Source organism: Lepidochelys kempii, chromosome 1 (genome assembly GCF_965140285.1).
Source record: "Lepidochelys kempii isolate rLepKem1 chromosome 1, rLepKem1.hap1, whole genome shotgun sequence".
In the NCBI taxonomy this organism is placed as follows: domain Eukaryota; kingdom Metazoa; phylum Chordata; order Testudines; family Cheloniidae; genus Lepidochelys; species Lepidochelys kempii.
Window position 1 is genome coordinate 173,042,833 of NC_136380.1, and position 26,602 is coordinate 173,069,434.

At 37.4% G+C, this 26,602-nt stretch overlaps 1 protein-coding gene across 4 annotated transcripts in view; it reads right to left on the reverse strand.

Moving 5' to 3' along the window:
- NCAM2 (neural cell adhesion molecule 2) overlaps positions 1 to 26,602 on the reverse strand; it is a 558,500-nt gene that overhangs the window by 221,419 nt on the left and 310,479 nt on the right. For all 4 annotated transcript variants that reach the window (XR_012161242.2, XM_073363287.2, XM_073363298.2 and 1 more), the window contains exons 4-6: positions 24,356 to 24,499; positions 15,791 to 15,928; positions 5,564 to 5,681 (exon numbers count right to left, since the gene is read on the reverse strand). Coding sequence is in view for 3 of the 4 variants with exons in the window: in XM_073363287.2 (XP_073219388.2) it covers positions 5,564 to 5,681; positions 15,791 to 15,928; positions 24,356 to 24,499 (400 nt within the window). In the remaining variant the exon portion in view is untranslated. The remainder of the gene's footprint in view (positions 1 to 5,563; positions 5,682 to 15,790; positions 15,929 to 24,355; positions 24,500 to 26,602) is intronic.

Consider the following 26,602-nt stretch of genomic DNA (forward strand, 5'->3'; position numbering starts at 1 on the left):
GCCAGCAGCAGTGCATTGATAGGGTATCTTTATGTCTTGTATTTTAAGAACAAAGTTAAAACTCACTCCAATTTTAATCCATTGATGCTTTAATTTTATAAACTTGATGGTGACACTCATTCATCTCCTTTTCAATGTGAGTTACTTTATTTGTTTAGCAGACTTACTTCTGCACTCAGATATTTCCATACAATTTCTAGTGTTTTCAGTAGGAGATGCAAGGGAGTGTCTGCCGTAAAAAAATGGTTCCAAAATGTCTCTTGTCACGAACGTTTCCTACAGCCAGGAAGATTTGAAAATAGAAACTGGGACTTCCAGGGAACGGGACAGACTTAAATTGATACTGATGTTAGAGAACAAGAAGCTATGTTTTACACATTAGAAGATTATTTCCTTTGTGGGTTAATTCTAAGTCTTGTAACTAAAGATAAAGGGATTGATCCTGCAATTAGTTGCATTGATTCCAATGAGATTACTCACATGAGTATGGCTTGCAGGATCAGTCCACACTTATCTTACAAACTTGGGAAATTTAATTCTGTTGGAATTCTTCACTCACTTATTCTGGTTTTCTACTAGTGTAACTCCATCAACTTCAGTGGAGTTACCCTAGATTTACACATGTGTGACAGAGGAATCAGTCCTTCATAGAAATGAAATTTTAACTAGGTATATTCACATATTAAATAAAACAAAAACTAATCTTTGCTTATCTTTCTTCTTATATACATCCCAAGACTAATATGTAAGTGTTCTATTGGACTGGTAGGGAAACACTGACACATTAGCTCAATTCCCTTAATCATGCATAATGCAATCCAGAATGTGACTGGAATTTAAAATAATGTTTACTTATACTCCCATAAGAACATAGCTAAAACAATTGACAGACAGATGATCAATAACTTAAAACTCTATCATATAAATACCATACAAAGGAGGACTTTGGTTCCAATCCTGAAGCTCCTGGTTTGGTCAGCATTTTGCTTACTGAGTCAAACACCACAAAGGGACCTTACAAGAGGGCTAAATGTTATTGGTACAAGGTTAGCCCGGCTGTAGCTCAGCTGACTTCAGTGGTGAAGCACCTGTTTATGCCAGGGCTGAATTTGACCCTTAATTGTAGCAACATGTGGGAAACTGAAAAGAAAAACCCCAGGGGACGAAGTGAAAACTGAATTTTTAACTCAGCTGAAATCTGGCTCTATTCAACTGTAAGGAAGAAAAGATTATGCCATAATAAACCAAAATCTTTCAGTCGTTACCGAAGAAAAAATTCCACTGATGTCAATGAGAGTTTTGGCCGTGTCAGGATTAGGTCATAAAATATATTCCAAAGAATTTTGTGAGATAAGTAATTTAAATAACGAAACAGGACTAACACAATACTTCAATAAATCAAAACTCATTATTTCATTTGAATGGTTGTCATATGAAATTCCTATTGTTTTCAAACTCATATTACTCATTCAACAGCTGTTTTGGCAAAAAAAAATCAACTCCATATAAAATTGATACTAAATTTTACATAAACTGTGAACCCATTACTCACAGAAGTCAGTGGGGATTGAGTAAGGGGTTCCCGGTCTGGCCTGTATGAAGAAATAGTCCTGATGAACCATATTTACTGATAGTAATGCTATGTAGATAGAGTATTATTGGGAAACCCCACTGGAATTTGTGTAATGGAGGATGCCCAGTGCCCAGTCTCCCAGGCCAGCAGGATTTTGCCCAGAAAATGCCTGAAAATCCAGTACACTTCTGCAGGATAGTTAATTGTGCAGGTTATCAGTGAAAAAAATAATATTTATTATTACTTCAGTTTGTGGAATCAGAAGTACCTGTCCAGTACTGTAAAAACCTACTGTATTGTAAAAAAAATATTTCTTCCTTAGTGATTGTTACCAAGCATATAGCATAAGTGTGTAGATATCTTGGCATAAACACAAATCTTCGATTGCTTTTGACATAAATGGTAAATAAATTACAATAATAGTACTATGCATATTTCTAGCACTTTCCATCTTAGGATCTCTATGTGCTTTTTATATAGTACCCATTTTACAGATAAGTAAACTGAGGCACAAAGAGGATAAGATACTTGCTCAAGGTCACAGAACTCAATTGCATAGTTGGAAACAGACTGCAAAATCATGGATCCCAAACAATAGATCACATTTCTTCTCATAGTCTACTTTAAAATCTAATAAAATCAAACTCTGGTGGGGGAGTGAAGATGAATTTAAATTGCATATTTCTGATAACTCTGGAAAACAAATGCCAAAATAACATTGTTTCACCAAAAACAGAAATAGCACACAGTACTAAACAAGACAAAATAACATTCTAACCCCATATCTGAACAAAAGCTCTGTGTAGCTCTAAGCTTGTCTCTTTCACCAACAGAATTAGGTTTAATAAAATATATTACCTCACCCACCATATCTCTACAACGTCAATGAAGCAGTAATGCTGAGGAAATGGTTTGAATTAAGGTCCAAATATAGACTTATAGATCAGTCTCTTGCAAAAGCCTCCTCATATTGCCTACAAGTGGCAAGATTTTGGTGGAGTAAACTTTAAAATTAACTTCTCAGAAATAATAAGGGAGGTAAATATTTTGATCTGTTTTTTTTTTTTCCTCAATACAGTCAAACCTGATCTATTAATTTCAAAAGAAACTAAATCTGAATGGATTTTTCTTTTTTTGGTTCAGTGGCAATTCCAAAAATAAAATAAAATAGTTTTGAGTCAACCTGAAAACATTTTTTTTTAAAAAATTGACTAATTGAAAAGTGATTAAAAAATCAATGTTTTGTTTAATCCAAAACAAAACGTTTTTCATTTTAAGCATTTTCCCACATTTTTATTTAATAAAAATAAAATTAAATATTTCAAAACAAAAAAGTTGATTTGAATCGAGAAATCAAAATGTTTCATTCTGAAAATGAAGTGTTGATTTTTTTCACAGATTTTTAAAAGATTTTTTTTCACCAAAATAATGTGGGTAAATCAATATGAATTTGTGAACTATTTGAGTCATCAAATCTCGATTTTTTGTTGAAAAAAATTATTCAGCTGAAAATTTTGCCCAGCTCTACTTAAAACTCATCTTGAGATGTCTCTGAGATGAGCATGAGAACAAGGAAAAAAATATCATCAGATAAAGATACTGATTAGTCAACGGAAGTGAAATCAGAAATGAAATTGACTATATGCATAATAACGTGTGGAATTAAGTTTGCTCCATCCACCGAGGAAATAGTTGAATTCCCACCTCCTATTATTATTACTTATTTGTATTTCAGTAGCATCTAGGTGCTGTTACCAAGATCAAAGCCCCATTGTAGCAGGCATTGTAGTAACACATAATCAAAGACAGTCCCGCTCCCCCAGAGAGCTTATATTGTAAACAGACAAAACAAATAACGGGCAGGAGGAGAAACAGAGAAGTGAATGGACTTCCCTAAGGTCTCAGAACACAGGTCAGTGGCAGAACGAGAAATAAAACCCAAGTCCACTGGCTCACTACCACATTCACTGGACCACATAGTCTCTCAGGGCCTGAGTAAGGCTTTATCCACTAGAGGTATTGGAAGGTTAACAACAACCATTTTCCTTAGTGAGGGGTCATTCTTGCTACTGAAGGAAGATCTGGTTCACAGACTATTTGCATAGGGCCTTCTGTAAGGTGTTTCATTTGTTTGTGTATTTTACTGTGATACTTTCAAATTAAAGTACACTAAAGATATGGTACTGAAGACTGACAATTCTAAACATACAGCTCCCCAAGACACAAGATGACTGTGTCCATCCTTCTCATCTTGAAAATGTAAACCACCATGTTGAATTGTCTTCTTGCAGTGAGGCAAATGAGGATATTAGATTTCTAATAAACTTGAGAGAATTCTGCCCAGCTGGGAGCTACATTTTATAACAAAAAGAAAAGGAGTACTTGTGGCACCTTAGAGACTAACCAATTTATTTGAGCATGAGCTTTCGTGAGCTACAGCTCACTTCATCGGTAACTCACGAAAGCTCATGCTCAAATAAATTGGTTAGTCTCTAAGGTGCCACAAGTACTCCTTTTCTTTTTGCGAATACAGACTAACACGGCTGTTACTCTGAAACCTGACATTTTATAACATGACCTCAAAGGGATACCAAGTTCCCAAAATGTGAAACTTTTGTTTGTGAATTCCACATCACCACTTCCAATAATTTGGGTTTGCATGATTTATTTTATTTTTGTTTCATCAGATAGAAACTGAATTCTCAGCTATATTAGTGAGTGGGGCAAAGATGGCACTTATTTACACCTTCTGCAATCCAAAGGAATTCATGTCAGACAAAGTCAGCACACCATTTGACACATACATCAGAAAGCAGGTGTCAGTCAAGGGAAACCAACATCTACCTAAGATGAATCTAACAGAATCTCTTAAGTTTCAAATGCTGAGTAACAATGAGAGAAGATAGCTGAGGAGAATCCCTATGGAGTCCAGTGCACTCTGAAAGATGTTCACAAATCTCTTGATCCTTTTGAAAGAGCACATGGGGGACAATTCATTCAAGCCCCAAACAGAAATACGTGTCCATACAAGGAATCTGAGCTATTTCACACTCAGACACCAGATTCCATCCTTTGTGAATAGATCAGGTGTTGAAACAAAAGGCATGTAAGTCTGTGCCATAAATATGCATGGAAAAGCTGAGAAACCAATGAAAAGCTTTCAGAGAGGTAACCGTGTTAGTCTGTATCAGGAAAAACAACGGGGAGTCTTTGTGGAACCTTAGAGACTAACAAGTGTATTTGGGCATCAGCTAGAACCTACTTCATCAGTTGCATGCAGTGAAAAATATAGTAGACAGGTATAAAAGCTGAGATCCTTAAAGACGTTATGTGGCAAATTTTCAAAATTGCAGTTTTAACCATATAAATCTCACTGACTTCACCTGGAAGATATACTCCATATCCCCCAAACAGTTTTCTATTTTTACAGATTCAGATTTGCAAGAGTATCCACAACTTGTCTGCAAATAATGGAATCAAATATCCAGACAAACTAACACAACACACAGAAGCCATACCTGTTACTGAATATCTGGCTGCACTGGACGATCAGATGATTAAAATCAGCTTAAGATAGATCTTCTTTTACATTGTATTGATGTATAATATAATACTGTTACTTTGTGTGTTGGACATGTATTTATAGCATTACATCTGTATTCAGTGTTATTTTAGGTAGTTGTATATGGGATTGGAGAGTGAAAATTTCATGGAGAAATTCAGAAATATATCTGTTGCCTTTTTTAAAGTCATAGGTTCTTCAGCTTTATTTGTTTCTCCTTTAATGTGAGACACATTAAAATATGTTAGATATTTTCCAATTTTTCTTTCTTGATGATAAACATAGTTTGATCACATGTGTGTTATTTAATTTGCCTAGCAATTCCTGATAAACAGCCATAAACACAATGGAGGTAGTTTATTTCAGTATGATACAAACTCGTAACACATTTCAAATCTTTCTGATATACAGAACTAAACTGAATTTACCTATGCCAGCTGATTTCAGGTTCAGGAGAGCCAGTGGCTCTACAGAATAAAGTAATTGCCTCTCCCCGATCTGCTGTAGCATTAAAGGACTTCTGTAGCAAAATAATTGCTGGAGGAACTGAAAGAAATGTAAAAAAATACATGTGAGGTAAACTAATTGAAAAAATATAAAGGTTCAATTGCTTCTGTGGAAACTTTGAACAGAACAATCCTTATTAAGCATTTAATTTACAAATACAAAATGAAGTCAGCTTACAGTATCAGATAACACTAAGATATTTTCAAAGTTGTATTTCCTTCAGACGACATTAATCATTATTATTTCTTTGTAATGTTATCAAACCACTTGTGTATGGTTTCTTTTGAAGTAAACTAACAACAAAATGAATATAAGCATCTTTTTCTCCTGATCTGTTTTATTAAATAAGATTTAAAAGTAGCTGAAGGACCATACCTACTGTGTGCATGTCAGTGCAGAGAGACTGATTAGTGTTAATTAAACTACTTGAAATGAAAATGTCTCTCTTTTCTCCTCCCTCTGACACAATCGTGCAGCTGAGAGGCAACCATGCACTGATGTGAGACAGCACTTTCAAATTAGGTATCAACCCATAATGTTCTTCTTGATTAAACATATTTAATTCTTCTAAACAAACTATAGTATATTTTCTGGACAGGAATATCATCAGCTTAAAATGATACATTGTGCTAGAGTTCTGCATATACAATCCATATCTAAAATTATATTTCCAAAAATTCTAACTAATTATTGTGTCCTGAGAATTGCATATTTTGCATTTTTGACATAATGCAGTTATTACTAAAACAGTAATTTGCACTGAATACCTCATCAATATTCATAATAAAAAGCTGTTTAAGAAACAATAAAGTAGAAGATGTAATTTAATATCTCCATTCATGATACTAATCCTATTATTCTACTGGAATGGACTAAAGACAGATGGTATGAATCTTAATTTCCACAAAATTCATACTCAAGATGAACTAAAAGCATCTATTATATAATTAGAGAAGTCATAGTTAGACATCTCTGATAGGTAATCAAAAATCCTAGATCCTCTATGGCCAAGCAGATTTGAAATCACATATGTTCTTTGCTTGTACTGTACCGAGAGAAGCTCAAGGACTTTGACCTGAATTTTCTGCCATCAAGTTCACTTTGCTCTGCTGCCTGACATTCACGCTGCCTGTGCTGGAATGCCATCCCACAGAATAAGGAAAGGAAGGGGGGGTGTTGGAAGAGGACAGAACAGGGAAAACAGAAGAGCTATTTTCCACCAAGCCCAATTCTCTGCTGGCAAGGATATCTTGTCAGCAGGATAACTTAGAGTTGCCCCTGTGCAGCTTTAACTTATGTGGTGGCTGCTGGGTGAGGATCAGGGAACCACAAACAGCTCCCTGTTAAAGTCTCCTCCCTCCACTGTATCCAAGCTCTGCTTGGCCAGAGGAGAGAATCACTCCCTTTTGCTTTAAGCCAAAGACTTTATTTTCACAGACAAATCACTGCCTCCCACTTTTAATTTCAAAACATCTCTCTGGCAATTACAGAAATTTCTTATATGGAAAAATATTAGGCATGTGTTTAATGAATTTCTAGCTCTTTTGTGTTATGCTCTAGCTCCTGGACCTGAGCAGGAACCAACTCCAGGTAATCAGACAGCTCTTTGTGGACCAACAGCAAGTTCTCCATTGACCACAAACTCCATGTATGGAGTTTGGGATGTATAAGTAGGGGCATAGCGAGCAGATCGAGGGACGTGATCGTCCCCCTCTATTCAACATTGGTGAGGCCTCATCTGGAGTACTGTGTCCAGTTTTGGGCCCCACACTACAAGAAGGATGTGGATAAATTGGAGAGAGTCCAGCGAAGGGCAACAAAAATGATTAGGGGTCTGGAACAAATGACTTATGAGGAGAGGCTGAGGGAACTGGGATTGTTTAGTCTGCAGAAAAAAAGAATGAGGGGGGATTTGACAGCTGCTTTCAACTACTTGAGAGGTGGTTCCAGAGAGCATGGTTCTAGACTATTCTCAGTGGTAGAAGAGGACAGGACAAGGAGTAATGGTCTCAAGTTGCAGTGGGGGAGGTTTAGATTGGATATTAGGAAAAACTTTTTCACTAGGAGGGTGGTGAAACACTGGAATGCGTTACCTAGGGAGGTGGTAGAATCTCCTTCCTTCGAAGTTTTTAAGGTCAGGCTTGACAAAGCCCTGGCTGGGATGATTTAATTGGGGATTGGTCCTGCTTTGAGCAGGGGGTTGGACTAGATGACCTCCTGAGGTCCCTTCCAACTCTGATATTCTATGATTCTATGATTCCACTGAAGTCAAGAATTTCAAGATTATGGACTCAATTCAGAAACTTGCTTAATCATTTCAAATGATCAAAAAGAGATATAATGAAGTAATTTTATTCTAAGCCTCATTCTTTCTTTGTAGGCCCAAGGCTTGCAAACATTTGAGCTTCCCATCTTTCTTGATTGATCTGTAATTTTATTTTTGGTCCAAGCCTATTAGGTACCATTAAGAGAAGATGGTAATAAAGAAGGAGCCTAAGAGAAAAACAACAAACTCAAAGCTCCAGAAACTAACATTTATATATCAAACACATTTTCTTTTAAAAAAATTGCTTTTTAACTTTTGTTTGTTGACCTGGATTTTGTTAGCATTTCACCTATTGTACAATAAAGTCAAGATAACCAATCCACTGAATAGCCATTCAATGCTAAATCAGTTCTTGGAGGGTTCAGAATACATCTTTTCCTTGTCATCCATGAACATTAATTAGAGAGAATAATTTGTGGAAGAGAGATCATCAGGAAACACATACCTTATAATTAGGCTTGGAAGGATTAGTTTTTAATTGGTTAATGTCAGTATTATATATATATATATATATATATATATATATATATATATATATATATATATATATATATATATATATATATATATAACCAATTAAAAACTAATATATAGTCTATACAATTTTGACTTTAAAACTAGAAAAATAAATGAACTGAAGGATGGAAAGTGATGTAAGATCAACAGATCCTATGAATTTTCATTAACCAGAAGTTCTAAATTCCAGCCCTGCTTTCAAGGACACCCAGAGAAGTGAGAAATAGCTCAGTAATCAAACTGAAATAAATTACCACTAAAATATTCTAACACTAATGTAAGGTACAGGTTCAGCACAGAATTGTGTTGAGATACTACACTGATGGGAGGCAATATAAAGTCCTAAAATACGTATACTAGTGTTCTACATGTTTCCCACACCCTAGCTCCAATGACAGAGAATAAGTGGCAGCACATTAGGCCTGCTTCTTCTCCCACTGAAGTCAATAAGCCTGTTGTCATTGACTTTAACGAGAATAGTATGAGGCCCTTATTGCCCTTCTGTACTAGTATTCATGTCTTCTGTCAACTGTAATTCAGTTGCCCTGTATCAGCATGTGATGTGAAGATAAATTTACTTCTTGTCCCATCATGTCTGTACAATATACAGTGGGCATAAATGGCAAAAAGTACATAAGCACCATTTCAGGTATTAGAGTAATCCTGAGAAAAAGCAAGCTCCAACCTTATTCTATGACACCAACCAAACTGGGTGCACTATGCTCCGAAGGAACCTCTCTCTTCATAAATCAAAGTGAAATCAGGTGCTAATGTGCAAATGTACATTTCAGATGTTCTATTTTTAATATATTTCAGACAATGCACCTGACTTGCTGTGAAGAAAATTCTGGAGAGAAGATATGCATCCCTAATCAAATACTGGAATGTAATGACTGAAGAAAGGAAGATGATAATGAAGATTTTGTCTTCAGATAGAAAGCTCCAATTATACTGTCTTGGTCATAGATACGAACTACAAGAGCACAATAACATCAGCTCTTTCCATCACAAAGTACTGCATTATTTTTCTGAGCACTGTTTCCTGAAATGAGATATTCAAATGGTGCAATAATAATATGCCAATAAGTTATACTTTTTATTGTATCATGTTTATGATTGGACATAGAAATATTGTATTCCCAAAACAAGGAACCTCCACAGCTGACTGTCAATTATCTAGACAGATATATTACAAAACTTTTTTTCAGGACATTCATTGCATTTTCCTCTCCTCACAAATTCAAAAGGTGGATGTGATAAAGGAAGCGTATAGAGCCTCAAGAGTTACGGTGTTAACAATACATGCAATTTCAAAGAGTTTTGACATGACTGTGGGATTGAGACAGAGCAGTGTGCAGAGTCCACTTCTCTTCATTCTAGTTATGGAGTTAATTAGTAGGAGAATCAAGACTGTGGAGACACAGAGAAAACAAATGTATACTGAAGATCTGGCCCTTTTGATTGACAGAAAAGAGGGACTGGTAAATATGGTATCAGAGCAGGCATCTGTTTTTGAAGACCATGGTTTGAAGGTAAACCCAAAAAACCATGAAGTTATACAAGTACAGACAGGAGAAGAAGAAAGAATGAGAGAAAGAGGACAGCAGGAAAGGATGTAGAAGATCAAGGATACATGAATGACTTTGTCCAGTTAAGTTTGAAGAGAAAAGGACTGGAATCACAAGATTTATGAACCTGCACTATAGACCAGAGTGGCGAAGAACTGCTGGCACTCTTACCCCATGTACATAGGAATTGGAGTCAAGACGTGAAGTGAAAAGACATGCTGTATATTTTTAACTTGACAAATTTTCCTTGATATTTCTTTAATTCTACGAGTCTCAAACATGACAGCAGACTTTTATATGGATAGTTTATGTTTCCAGAACATTTTAAACTAAGATCCCATGATCCATTTTTAAACAAAGAGGGCTAGATCCCTAGCTGGTGTAAATTGTGAAAGCACCATTGATATAATGGGGATTCACTGATTTACACAAGCTGAGAATCTGGTCCAATGTTCCCTACATTTCAGCAAAAGCCCAAATCCTACAGGAGACTGAGCCTTGAGAGATACTTGAGAGCTTTTACTGAAGCCACTGTAAGCTCAGGGTGCTCATTGCCTTGCAGGATTGGACTCACAGTTATTACAGTTATATAAAATACTAAAGGGGGTGAGGGGTTAATCAATATTATTATCTGCGTTTCTAATCTATGTAGTGGGTGGATATTCAATGAGATACAAATCCATATCCCAGGCTACCCTAGTGGTAATGCATAGGACTCACATATTTTTATGGTCTGAAAAATGTACTGGTCTTGAAAGATGCCCAGGTTAAACCTCTTCTGGTCTAAAAGAACTTGTAATTTCCATAAAGAAGTAAAAAAAATAATACAAAAAATAAAATTAAATTTAAAAAATCACAATAGAATATTGCATTTCCAATAACCAGAAGGACTAATCATTCAATAATTAAACCTTAAAGCCCTGAAGGTCTGTTTATCATCTACAGTGCCAAGCTACGGACAAACTTGTTTAAACAAATAGGTATTGTGTTGTATGCAGAGTCCTATCAATGCCACACTTTCAGTTGCCCATCCAACACTTGATCACAAGCCCTTCTGCCAAACCATCCCTTTTACCTCCTTCTCATTCACATGCATCAACTCTCTTACCCCAATTCATCTTCTGAACTTCCCTACCCTGTATGATAAGTGCCTCCTAAAGACTCCTTTCTCCACTATCAAACACTACTGTCTGCTGTACTTCTGTTACCTGTACATAATCTTGTCCTCTCTGCTTCCCATGAGTCAATCTCACAATCCCCAGCGTATCTCTACCTCGATCGAAGTACCCCTATGGACCACATCACCTCTTCCCATTTACCAGACTCTGTTGTCATCCCATTCCCTACAAGTATCCAGTCCTAACCTGCTAGCTGCATGACTCAACTTTTATATCTGTACTCCAGACTAGCACTTAGTCCAGTCCCCTGCATATAAAAGGAAGACTGTTAGACACTCTTCAGAACAAAAACTTTTAAGCTCCACTTTTGATAGAAGACCCCACCTCTGCAACCTCAGTATATTTTTCAATTTATTGTCAACGTCTAAATATTTTACTTACTTGAATGTAACTTTAAAAGGTGAAATTATTTTTTCAGATAACATCAGATTGTTACATTTTAAAAATGTAGGCTTTGACTCTTTATTTAATCTAAATCTGTACGAGTGTTACTGTCTCACAATGAGAATGATCTTCCATTTGTATAGTACTTTTTCATCGCAAAAGGAATCCAAAGCACTTTGCAAACACTCTTTATCCTGTGATCCCTTCAAATAACATACAACTGATATTTATCCACCTCTCTGTTGAAATTCATCAATGATTTAATAGCACTCATCAACACTACACAACATTTTAGACCAGTATGTTAAGAAGAAAATACTTTCCAAGTGAAATTGCAGGGAGAATTTAGGTAGGTGGGATGTAATTGCGTCCTGGGATAATATTTCATTAGGGACACTTGATTTAATAACTTGGCTCTTAAGAAAAGCACTCTGGAATCTTTAAAGGTACCAAGGGACCAGCACCTAAGTTTTGTACCTCCTTTGAAAGACAGTTCTCTTAATACTACAGTAAATTCTAATCCCATGTTGGGACATTGTTCATTATTGACCACATGTTTATTTGTCTGTAATAAGCTATGCGTACCCACAGAGCTGAATAAATGATAACAACACTGACTTAGAGGGACAAGTGTCATCTCCTGAATTACAAATACTTCAAGTAGCTTCCTGGGTTTCCCTCATGGCTAGCCAGTACCAACACAGTCAAATCCTTCTTAGTGTATGTGATTTCTCAAGATAGCGTGCAAAGTGGCATGAAAGCAGCCACCTAAATGAGGGAAATTCTATATTCTGAAGATATATCTATATTTTAAAATAGGCAAATATGACCAAGTGCTATACTTCAGCCTTCCAGTATAAGATTGATACTATAACCACCATTAAAATGATGAACCTAAGTCTGTCCATCTTAGGTATTTATGAGGTGGTATTCAGATTGGTATCGAGTACTTTAGTACAGTGTTTCCCAAACTTGTTCCACCGCTTGTGCAGGGAAAGCCCCTGCCGGGCCGGGCCGGTTTGTTTAACTGCCGCATCCACAGGTTCAGCTGATCGTGGCTTCCACTGGCAGCGGTTCCTTGCTCCAGGCCAATGGGAACTGCTGGAAGTGGTGCGGGCCAAGGGACGTACTGGCCGCCACTTCCAGCAGCTCCCATTGGCCTGGAGCAGCGAACCTATGGACGCGGCAGGTAAACAAATCAGCCTGGCCCGCCAGGGGCTTTCCCTGCACAAGAGGCAGAACAAGTTTGGGAAACACTGCTTAGTATATGTTGTTTATTTTTGTTCCTAATATCTCATACTACAATGAATTAATACTACAGTATTTATATATTTGATAGGTGTTTTAACACCTGAAGAGTTGCTCTAACTCTCCAAAAAATTTTAAAGTACTCTAAGAATTATCACTTACAGAGATCCATATATGTGCAATTTGTTCCCTTTTAAAACTGGCTTCTTTACCTATTTGCTCTCCATTCTGGCACTTCCCTAGTACCAAGAATTCAAATGTCCAAGGAGCCATGAAGGGTAGGGCAAGAGAAGGGTCTAGAAAACAATCAGGGAGCTCCTGCAGCAAAGGATGGGGAAGGACTCTATATAGGTGGAACAGAGAGATGCTGGGGCCCAGGATGATTAAGAAGAAGGGGGAAAAAGGTGAGTTGACCTACAGCATCAGCTTTTTCTGCACCTTCTGCTCCTCAGTTGGCCTTTCCCTGAAGAACTCAATTAAAACTGTATTAAAAATAAAATGGAAGATTTCACAAAGCTCCAAAACTGGACAGTATCCATGCACAAAAAAACCTCTTGCATAGCTCTCCTATGCTTTTTAAAAATTATTTTAACTATCTGACTATCCCATTTTTATTTTATGGAAGAGGAGAAGGTACTGTGGGGCTGCACTTGTAAAGGTTTTACAGGCAGAGAAAATTGATGCATTTTTGCTGAAACAGATTCAGAGACATTTCCCTTTCTTGTTAGGTGTCATTGCAATTTATTTATTTATTTATTTATTTATTTGTAATGTTACTTTACAGACCCAGTTGGAAATAGATTTAGTACACTTAGCTTCATCTTACAGAAGACAGTCATTCTGATAAATCAAGGAGGAGACTCTACAATGTGAAATGATTTTAGTGTTGCTCAGTTGGTAACTCTTTTGCCTCTAGATCATAACACTGAGTTCAAAGCTAGAAGTGTTCACTGATAAAGATGTTGGGCCAGATTCAGACTGAGTATGAAGAGGTACAACTCTACTGACACCATTCACTCACACAAGGTTAGAATTTGGCCCACCATTTTTAATGCAATGCGTTGTGCCAGACACAGCCTTCCTCTCCATCTCTTTTTAAAAGTCCAGTATGAAGTGAAAGATTTCATAGCACTCTTCAAAATGAGAAGGAGATAACTCCAATGTTCAGGTCAACAATTACCTGTCTTGATAAATTATGTTCCAATATCCATGCTGTGAGTGAACTCACTGCATAATGGTTGCTCTTTTTCTGTACCCAGTGATGGAACTAACAGCATTTATTTCATTTACTTTGTGAAACACTCAAGGATACCTAGAGCATTCAATACATTATAGGCTGTAAAGCTTTTTTTCTATTCAAATCCCCTTTATTATATATTATAGTCAAGAATTTTTTTTTCCAAGTAAGAGACACCCAGCCATATAGGGTATGTCTACATTTGAGGTGGGCGTGTGTGCTTCCCAGCTCATATAGACTTACCAATGCTAGCTCTGCTTGAGCTAGTATGCTAAAAAACCCAGCAGTGTAGACAGGTAACATTGGTGGTGGCCAGGCTAGCTCCCTGTATATGTGGTGGGGCCGGATGGATATGTACTCAGACAGCTAGTCCATGCAACCCCAGCCACACTGCAATTTTTAGTGCACTAGTTTGAGCCAAACTAGCACAGATAAGTCTATGTGAGTTGAGAATCACATGTCCCAGCTCAAATGTAGGCTTACATATAGAAATACTGTGATATAGTAAATACTATAGGCTAGACTATGGGAATTGCACATAGCCAGGACTCAGGAGTATTGCACACAGAGGAACCAGAGGGAAACATTTCCCCTTATATACACAGAGCATGCACACTCCTATACCCTTTAATTGGGGCACAGCACAATCTTCTGCCCTCCCTCCCACTCCCTTTCCGTGCACTATTGATAACAATCTAAAGATGTATTGCTTTAAATATCACAGCTATTGTTTATCGCTATGGATTCAAGGAATACCCGTGCAACGAGTAACCTTTACTCACACGAGCAGTCCAGACTTCAATAGTTTCATTGATACTCAAGTGAGTAAGGGTTTGCATGACAGGGTCATTCAGAAACAAGACATTAGATATTAGAAATGGCACTTAGATACTAAGGAGCTAATATAATAGACATACCTATTAGTTAGATAGAACCTTGCTGGCCAACAAGTGAATAGAGACCCATTCACATATGTTTTATTGTGCCGACACTGACTTTAACAGTGAGGTCAACCTACATATTCAATTTTATGCTTGCACTTTCATATTCCTTGTTAAAAGGGTTTCTAATAAATTGTTAAAATTTATTATGACTTAAATAATAGTGGCGTATCCATGGTGTATCCAGTTAATTCAACTGTAGTCCTACAGTTAAAAATTATGTTCATGGTGTTTAAACAGGTTTTAAATACTGACAATTCATAAAATAACTGTGTTACTGTGAAACTGAATAACTGCATAAAATTAAGTGGTTTATAACAACACATGACATGCATTGAAAGATATATACCCAGCTAAATTACGGCATGTTATAATCTGAACTCTGATCTTGGTGTGGTTGGCTATATCCTGCGAAAGATATTTTTTTTAAACCACTACATTTACACATAACATTTACATACATTTATACCATTAAAGGAGATATGATATCTCCTTAACTACATAATTATATTAATTAAATTAAACATAAAAACCCACATAAGGTAAACCTCACAATGTACAAATTGTAAACAGTAAACAACTCAATTTCTATTTAAAGAAAAACAATGTAACAATTATAGTATGTAGCGATCCTGCAATACGTGGCCTAATTAAGATTTCATAGAAGATGATGAACCTTGTTTAAATAATGCTATAATCAATGAAAGCAAGACCTCATTTCAACTTCAGAAAAATCACTGTACACCTTACCATTCACGATAACTGTGATATCCCGAAAGTCGATTTCTCCTCTAGCTTCCACTCTTCCTTCACATCTATATATTCCTTCATCACTTTTATTGATATTAAGAATTTGGAGGTTGTTGTTTGGTAACATCACAAATCGATCTAGAAAGGCATGTAATGAATAAAGTGATATCGGTAAATTAAGACAGTTTTGGGATACTAATTTAAATTACTAAGATAAATGAACTTGTCTAATGAGATCAAATAGTTCATCAACAAAACACTTTCAATTTAAAATTAAAATGTAATATCATAACCTAAGTTATTTCACCCCCAAAAATATTGGTTTATCTTTTGTTTAAATTCAGTTAGGATTTTTTCTATATAAAATGGAAATGTAGTTGTTCCTCTGTACATTTTTATTCCAGACTTGTTACTGCAGTGCCAATGGAAGCACAATATACCTACAGTACATTCAACCAAATATTCAATGATGTGCTATTTTTTTTTAAATAAGATATATTATATGCATCCTCCCTCACACCCTATTCAGTTCTTGTCAAGGACCAACTACCCTGCTTTTCCAAATTAATGTTAATGGGTGAAATCTTGGCTCTATTTAAATCAATGATAAAACTCATACTGGCTTCAATATGGCTAGGATTTCACCCAATATGACATCATTTATTTCCCAATTCTGCAACTCATTATGTGTAGGCAGCCCCCACAGAACCTTGCTGACTTCAATAGGTGTCCATCAGTATGAAACAAGTTGCAGAACTGGGATCTTATTGCAGATGATATGGTGATAAGATTATGAAAAAATGTGCAACTTTTGTTTCTGGCAACAGGAAAAATAGAATATTGTAATAGGTTAGCCCAGAAGTAGAATCCTTAGCTCATTTAATGTCTTTTGTAAAACTAAGAATCTGACTCAAATTATTACAAAGTGAATTAGATGCTTATTTACCCTAGACTGGTAAAAGGATTAGAGAAACATAGAAATGTCACACATCAAACCTTAAAATTGTACAGATGGAACTAGATAATGTTCTTCTAGGTAATAGTTGTCTCTGTTCTTACTAAACAACTGTTTGTACAGGATCTTTCAGTTTCAGCCAAAAAATTTATATTAAAACTATTTTTCTTACATATTATGACCCCGGATCATGTGTCTCACTGTGAGCTTGGCATTTCAAGATGCTGAATACACCAACCCTAATCCAGCAAAGCACTTAAGCACATGTTGAACTTTAAGCAAGTGGTTAAGTCTCATTGACTTCCAAGTTACATAGCTTAAGTGCTTTGCTGAATTGGGCCTAAGCATGCACTTAAGTGTTTTCTTGGATCAGAGTCACCACTCGTAGCACCCTATAAGAGGTGCAGATATAAGAGGCAGATGGATTTAATTTTTCAAGTCCCTCAGTCTAAATCAGCCATTATCAGCTTATACCTTTTGAGAGACATATTCCTCCTTAGGTCACTATATGTGATTCTTGTGGTTACTGTATACATGGGCCTCAACTCAGCAAAACACTTAACCAGGTGTTTAAATTTAAGCATGTGCTTAAGGGATTTGCTGAACTGGGGTCCTGGTGCTCCACTCCCTTTGTCGAGTTCTAAGTATATCATGAAGAAAGACACTGGCCATTAAGATCTAATCACTGATTTTCAAATCAATAAAAGTCACAATCCAATACACCTAGAAGTAAAACCCATTTCCTGGTGTGATCCTCTGACAGTCACCCTTCAAAATGTTCTCTCTTTCAAAAGGTGTGTGTGGGGTGGGGTGGGGAGGGGAAAGGGAGATAATTTCTCTCTTTAAACTTTTGTTAGCTTTTTATTTGTTGAAACACAATTCTTAGATCATAAAAAATGTACATTTTCAAACATTTGGAAAGTGCTGTTCAGAGGATTAATTTAATATAAGAAAAGCTTCATCCCTGCTGGCTGGATGTTCTGTCAACTACCAGGCCTTTTCAGCTAAGGAGGCTATTTCAATTTCATCAAAGAAAATGAAATGAAAATGAACTCTAACATTGGGTGACTCGGAACACCATAAATACCCTAATCTTGTCATGGGATAGACTGGAGAAATGTGTGTATAATAACAGGAGAAATTCTTATGAGTAAATTGGGTTGATCAGATGAACAAAGCTCTTTCTACATCCCATACTACATACTAGCATTTAGGCAGACAGATTAATACACAGCACAAACAATACCTATCGGAAAGTTGAAAAAGAGTGGAAAGTGAATTGAAATGATTTCTCAGAAAAGCCACACACCACTCTGTATGACGTATCCACTGATAGAGGTGGAAGGAATTACTGCCTTTCAAGACATAACACCAAATATTTAAAAGAATTGTTATCTACCTTGCATAGTAATTATGTAAAGTCAGGCTGAACCAGTAAACTCACCTGAAGCTTTGCAGTCATGCATTAGGCCTGGATAATGTGATTCACATAAATAATAGTATGCTCAGAGCAAAGTTCAGAGCATCCAACCGCTCTAGCGGACACCATGTTTATACAAGTACTAATTTATGATACATCCCATAAAGTACTATATATGATATACCCATAGGTTCACAAATATATAAACTGTATGCTTTTGTAAGGGGATCACAGTCAATGGATGTGGGCAGTTAACAGCCACCAGACAATGCCAGCTCATCACACACGACAGTCAACAACATTCACTATAGCCTAGGACAGTGTTTCCCAAACTTGGGACTCCACTTGTTCAGGGAAAACCCCTGGTGGGCTTTCCCTTGGCCCGCGCCACTTCTAGCAGCCCCCATTGGGCACGCACAGCAAACCGCGGCCAATGGGAGCCGCGATCGGCCGAACCTGCGGACGCAGCAGGTAAACAAACCAGCTGGGCCCCAATGGGGCTTTCCCTGAACAAGCGGCGTCCCAAGTTTGGGAAATACTGGCCTAGGACACTAAGAGTATGTCTATACTGCAATTAAAAACTTAAAGCTGCTCCAGGACAGCTGACTTCAGCTCACAGGGCTCGGGCTAATAGGCTATAAAAGTGCAGTATAGATGTTTGGACTCAGGCTGGAGCCTGGGCTTTCAGACTCTCCCCACTCACATGATCCCAGAACCCAAAGTCTGGCCTGATCCCAAATGTCTACATTGTAATTTTATAGCCCCACAGCCTAAGCCCCATGAGCCTGAGTCAACTGACCTGGGCCAGCCACGGGTCCTGTACTGCAGTACAGGCATACCCAAAGCAGGATGTGAATACCCATAGCTAATCAGTAGACAAGTATGAAGCCCACACAAAAACGTGCTGGAGAGCTAGCAAGGCACCTCCATGAAAAACTTGCTGAGGACAAAATGCTGGAAGTACTTGAAACCATTAGGGCTTCCACCAGTTCTGCCACTGATGCAGCTGAAACAATGGTAGTATGAGTGATTTATGGTCCCCCCCTCCCTGCCCCACCCTAAAATTTCCTTTTAGAGGCAGGGCCTGAAAGCAGCTGCCAGCCCACCCTGAGTACAGTAGTTTTTTCAGAGAAAGGGTAAAATTCACTTCTGTGATGGCAGCCAACACAAGCTCAATGCACCATTAAACTCCCCCTTAAAAGGACTTATGCAGGCTCTCTGTATCAGGATTAATTTCACCCAGAGTGCACACAAGAATGCACCATTTTCCTTCCCATAGCTGCACAGTTCTAATTAGAGGTGTGTAAACTCTTGATTTAAATCAGGAAAATACTCAAAACCATCATGGGTCTGTGTTCAGCTTGTTTCCAGGAAACAGTGATGGCTTTCATAAATGTTGTTTCTTCAAGCTATCAGCAGAAGCTTTTTATAACCTCAACCCTCCTCTCTGTTTATTGGTTCACTTTATGGCATTCATAATGTAATTTGAGTCAAGATCACTGAGATAGGTCATCGGGTGCAAATCACATGGCATTTCTTCAGTGGCCCTAAATTGGTTGAGCCTATCCAATATGATCAGTCCAATACGGTCAGCCCAGTTCAGTAGAAGTATTTTTCATTTGTAATCTCAGAATGAGAGAGGCTGTAGTTTGTTTAAGATTTTTGATAAAAAAATAAAGTCATCATAATCTATCTTGAAATGTCAGGGGAAGAACCTTAGAAAGCAGAGTCCTAGTATACTTGTAATTCCACCGTTATTGGAAATTTTTCCTTATATTTTATATACTGGCTCCCATATTAATATCTAGATTTCTGATTGGGAAAATCTCTTGAAATCAAAGTTGTCTTGTTGTATCAGGCCTAGTCCCTTAGATTATGTTCCTGAAGCAGGCCCTTATATTTCTCCCGTAACTAGCCCGTTATTAGGCACTATCTTATTATTTTATATTTTGGCTCATGTACCATGTTTATCATACTTTTAAAAGGAGAAGTTTTCCTCACTGAAATAAGACTTCTGTTGTAACATCAGGACGCACGCCTACTTCCTGTTTCATGTTTTGTGAAGCATTGATCCTGTATGAAGAAGTATGAATGGGTTGAAAAACCATACGAACCAGTTTCCACAAAAAAAGTCTGCAAACTTTTTTTGCACTGAACTTGGAATGGTTTGCACACCTGTAATTCTAACAGTCTGAAGAATCGCTTACAGATGTAAATTGTGATGGTTTTGAAGAGAGTTACACCCCACATTGAAATGATCAGAAAAAAAAAACCCAAAGGAACCTGACAAAAAGGAAAATATATAACATAACAGCACACCACAATACATGACAGGGGTGAAGGATACACCAGTACACCTTCAGTACAATATCTCCGCAATCAGCTATGATGTAGACCAAAACAACGTTTACATACAGTAATCCTGAACCTTACAACAATGTCATATCCAGCAAGTGGTAACTGCATGTATGACAAAACTATGCAATTGAGCACCAGACTGTTGAATAGAAAGATTCGTGCAGGTGATGTTCAGACTAGCCCTTGGTAGTTAGTTCCTCTTGTGGCTGACTCCAATCAGTCCCAGAGACCCGAATGCCTCCATATAGCCTTGCAGTATTTGTGATAGGCACTATGGAGTGGGCAGTGTGCTTAACTACTTATGCAGCAATACTGCTGTGCAAAAATAAAGAGCAAATCACTGTCTTGGTGAACAGAACAAGGTGTGATCTGTAAAAAACAGTTGCAGGCCACCTTCATCTCTAGTACCAGGCCCTTGGCGCCTGCACAATGGAATTGTGATTCATGACAATTAAGCTTTTGAGGCTGACATTACAGGAACTCTACAGAACATGCTCAGAGAGTTCTACATTCCATTGAGCTATTGAGCTCTTACATCCAACTTTAAAGATACAACATCAAGTCAAGAAAGAATCTTTTAACAGAGCGTGGGCTCTTTCCAAGGTCATGGTCTCCTCAGTAATTTTATTTAATTTCCTTGGTCAAAGGATGATGGAAAGCTGACCCCTCTGTCCCTCATTCCCTCCCTTCATAGATAAACAGGAGAAGGACTATCGGTGTCGGGAATGAACAGATGTCTAGGAGTTTGGCTCTGGGGGGAGAATTAAAACTACTTTAGAATTAGGAGTTGCCATTCCCAGTCAGCTCTACACTTCCTTGTGGAACAATTCTTTAAATCAGGGGTCTCAAAGTCCCGGCCCGCGGGCCTTCTGCGGCCTGAGCACCTCCCCACTGTCGCCCGCAGAGGAGAGACGCATGCAGACACATTGCTGGCAATGTCTGCTGCAGGTGCCGGCCCCTGCAGCTCCCATTGGCTGGGGAGAGGGATAGAGATACCATCACTAGTTGCTGGGCAGAGTCAGCCATGGAGGCAGCCTCACTTTTTTCAACTGCCCAATCACTGAAGCCAAATGTCAACAAACTGACAGAACTGAAGCATTGCCAGGTGTCTGGCAAACACTAAAAACTCTCTGGCAGGCGAAGAATTGTATAAAGTTATATGGTAGTTTTATTATTTCTGAGAAATTCAAAATAAAAAATACAATATAAATGTTTTCTTTTCTGAACACTATCTTCAGTGACATTATCAACTACCTGAAAGGGGGTTCCAAAGAGGATGGCTCTAGACTGTTCTCAGTGGTAGCAGATGACAGAACAAGGAGTAATGGTCTCAAGTTTCAGTGGGGGAGATTTAGGTTGGATATTAGGAAAAACTTTTTCACTATGAGGGTGGTGAAACACTGGAATGCATTACCTAGGGAGGTGGTGGAATATCCTTCCCTAGAAGTTTTTAAGGTCAGGCTGGACAAAACCCTGGCTGGCATGATTTAGTCGGGGATCGGTCCTGCTTTGAGGACCCCTCAATCCCCTCAGGAGGTCCCTTCCAACCCTGATATTCTATGATTCTATGACTGGGACTGGCCCTAAGGTAAATTGAATTTGAGACCCCTGCTTTAAATGTTCACTTCTGATTCAGTAAACAACCTTCCTTTCTGGTAAGCAGATCAGTCTCCTGTGTGGATAGCACATTCAAGCATTAGGAACTGCCAAGACTTTGTACAGCCTAAATAATCATAGTTAATTGTGCTAAATCATATCCGAGAGGTTTATTCACTTTGTCACATATAGCAGAAATATTTTCACTTTATAACTAAAAAGCCAATCACAGTGTATCTCTCCACAATGCAGGTGCTAAAAAAGATTTTAAATGGAAGCTGCTTCCCAGTGCACAATAAAAAGCTGCATAATATAACTGGAAATTATCCTTTCAACAGCAGATGTCAAATTATTCTACATTTTAAGCTTTCTATAAACAAAAAAAATGAAAAAGACAATTAAAATAATGAATATTTATCTCTATAATAAACTAATCTTCTTGTACACATAACATTTAATGAATTTAAGTATTATATACTATAGAAATAATGATCAATTGGTTACTAGAGAATAATCTCTTCTCCACCATCCATGGTAGTATGTCCAGGTGATACTGTGAACACTCACACAGCTCAAACTCTTCTAGCTATATACTATTTAAAGCCCCAATTCCTACAGCAGGAGCTGCTATCTTAGGTCCTTGCAGAATCCCTTTGAATTTTAATGGGGATTTGTATGGGCATAGCAGTCTGTGCTAGGAGTTCTCAATGCAAGATCAGGGGATAAAGGAACAACATTTTTTTCTGTTTTTCTTTAATCCGTTTTTCAACCATATACTGTTTAAAATCCTAACATTTTATATCTGTCTGGCTCAAACAGCTAAACAGCTTTATGTCCTGTCACATCTTAAAAGAAAATGAAACAAACTCAAAATTACATTATGAAATGCAGCATGGCACACTGGAAATATTTAAAAAATTCAGATTAATTTAAAATGCATGATCTTAAGAAAAAAAATTTCAAGATTTTCTTTTTATGATTAAATCTTCTAAAACAGGGTTGATTGGTAACCAGAACAAGAACTAGAAGTGCAAAAGCAAATTAAATTAACATACTGTGGAGTATCCCTGATCTTTAGGAGAAAATCTCACATTTGTAGGCTTTAAACTGTAACACTGACAAAAAGACCGCTTGCTTAATTGTTCAGCTACTGTTTGTTTCCAAAATCCCTTAACCCCTACCTTCTTTAACAATTCAATTATATATAAAAAAGTTGCATTGCTCTTCTACAGGTAACTCTTTCACCATGAATTCTGCACATGTGACTATGTGGGTAACGACAGAGATTAAACACAGTATGTAAGTAGCAAATCCAATTAAATCTCTGCCTGGCTTTTGTACCATGAAGGTTCACACATGAATCTGAAAGCACCCAAATAAGTGATTTTTCAGCTTTACAATAAAAAGCCTAATAGGTTTATTAAATCTGCTCTTCTTTGGCTGTAATCGTACCTTAGAGATGCTACAGTTCCATACTTTCATGTCACTAAATAAACTTTAATTTCATTTTGAATTAAAAAGAATATGAAAAAACATATCTTAATGACCAGCATGAGGAATGTACAAACTCAACCTTGCATTTTAGTCCATTTAATGCCAAAGCTGTGAGAGGATAGGCAGGTAGGCAGATAGCTCTCCAAAGATGTTTTCTGTGCATTGTGAGGTACATAATAATTGTGTTGCCCCACAAAGTCATAAGAAGCTGTATTGGGACAGTCAATTGCCTCCTAAAGACATCACTAGTGTGTGTAGTGGATACTGAAGGCCACTAGTATACCACATCCCATGAGAACAACAGGCATGGGGAAGAGAAGATGATCCAGGGTTTATGGTTTGGAATGAAAATCATACACAACTCTATAGACCCAACTGTACAATCCTTAAACATGTTGGTGAGAACTCACTCGCTCAGGTAGCTCTATTGGCTTCAGTGGGACTACTCATATGAAAAATTGCTCACAAATGGGCTGACAGTCCTTGGCTGAATTTTGCTTTAAGCTTATTGGGTTAATATGAAACCAAAGTGAAACTGAAAGCATACTCTTCAGTAAGATATCTATTCTTGATTTAAAGCTTCAAGTGATGGAGAATCTACCACATCCAAAGGTAAAATTAAAGTTTATGCTTAGGAATTCTTCACTGCTATCCCACATTACAGTTTTGATATATCTTCTTTTAAATAATATTTTAATATATAATTAGAACATATAACCTAAAGAGTTACCAAAATACTAACTGTCAGCAATAGTTGTGACTTCCTCATTTCGATACAACCAGCTGACAACAGGTGCAGGTGAACTAGTAACATGACAAATCACTTCAGCATCTTCTCCTTGTCTGAATTCTTGTGGTGTTATTATGTCTCGGAAAGTGAGCTTTTCTAAAAAGAAAGAAAACTGAATTTAACAAGCGTTTCCTGTTTTGTTTAGCAATACAAGTTACATGCACAGTTACTCTGAATACAGCAAGAAATCATAGAAATTAGAGATGTGAAAGCTAGTTCATTTTTTCTCTGAGTGCAGCAGAGGACTGTTCCAGTGTATTATCTATGGCTTTGGCCAGCCTAGGCATAAATGTTCCTGGTAATGAGAATTCCACTATTTCCATTGAGAAATAATTGCATAATATCTTAGAATCATAAAAAATGTAGGGCTGGAAGGGAGCACAAGGGAGCTCAAGAGATTATCTAGTCCATTCCACCACCACTCCCTCTTAGGCAGCACCAAATAAGATCATCCCTTACTGATGTTTGTCCAACCTGTTCTTTAAAACCATCAATGAAAGAGATTACACAACCTCCAATTACGTAACCAATTCCAGTACTGAAGTATCCTTCCAGTTAGAAAAAATTCTCCTGATATCTAACCTAAATCTCCTATGCTGCAAACTAAGACCATTACTTCACCTAGTTTCTGTGGACTTGAAGAACAATTGGTCACCATCCGCCTTACAAGAGCCCTTAACATATTTGAAGACTATGAGGTCCCCCATCAGTGTTCTTTTCCCAGGACTAAACATGCCCAGGTTTGTTAACCCTTCCTGACATGACAGGTTTTCTAAACCCCCTTTAAAATGTTTTTTGTTCTTCTGTAGACTTTCTCCAGTGTGTCCACTTTTTCCTTAAAGCATGGTGTCCAAAACTGGACATAATAGTCCAGCTGAGTCCCCACCAGTGCAGAGTAGAGTGGTATAATTACCTCCCTTGTGTTTAGTAGAACACTCCTATTAATATGTCACAGAATGATATTAGCTTATGGTTTTTTTGCAAATACATTGTATTGTTGGCTCATAGAACTACCGCCTAGCTAGTTATTCCCCAGTTTCTATTTGTGCATTTGATTTCTCCTTCCTAAGTGTAGTGTTTTGCACTTGTCATTATTGACTCTCATCTTGTTGATTTCAGACAGATTCTCCAATTAATCAAGATAATTTTGAATTCTAACCCTGTCCTCCGCAGTGCTTGCAATCCCTCCCATCTTGGTGTCATCCAGAAATGTTATATGCAATATGTCCACTCCATTATCCAAGTCATTAATTAAAAGATTGATTAATGGGACTCCATTAAATATGGCCTCCCATTTTTATAGCAACCCCTTAATACCTAGTCTTTGAGTATGGTATTTCAACATGTTATGCATCCACCTTATAGTAATTTCCTCTAGACCAGATGTCCCTAGTTCGTTTATGAGACTGACATGCGGGATAGTGCCATAAGGATCTTTGAAGTAATCTCTTCCGTTTGAATATACAAAATAATTTCTTACTTACTTCTTGCTTTCAACATTTTTGGGCTCAACTGTGGAACTCTTACTCATATTGTGAGCATTAATTACTCCAGTGAGTAGCCTTGTTGACTCAATTATTTGGTGTTTTTCTTCAAGTCCCGGCTGCTGAAGGCAAGTGATTGTGAGAATTTCAGTTTTCATGGGGGAGGAGTAGTGTGGGGGACGACTTTCTAGCTATCATGTTGTGGAGAAAAGCCTGACATCATCAACTGGCTCAAAACCCAAAAGGCAAATAATAAGAAACCTGATTATTTTTAAATTGTGATTTTTTTTTAGCCAATAAGACCCATTTTTTGGAGATTTGATTTCTGAATATTTGGGGAGGTAATACCATAAGTAAGTATTCAGTTGTGTGAGTAAGGGTTGCATAATTTTAGCTGTTATTGCAGGATAGCTCAACAGCTACACTGTGGCTTTTAATCCACCACCTTCTTTAGGCACTACTGTGGAACTGTACAGACCTAAGACGAGCTCTGGAGGAAACTGCTTCTCAGTGACACATCCTCTGTCGATGCAACTCACTGCATATGTGTAGTGCACAAACATGTGGTTTTATCAATAACATTTATTTTTAAAATTATCTATCATTTGATATCTGCTGCACTGTTAAAGCTGCAGTACTTTAAGATTTTATCTTGCATTTACCTGGCACATTTCAGTTCATAAGTCTTGGCCTGACCATGAACCATATCCTGCCA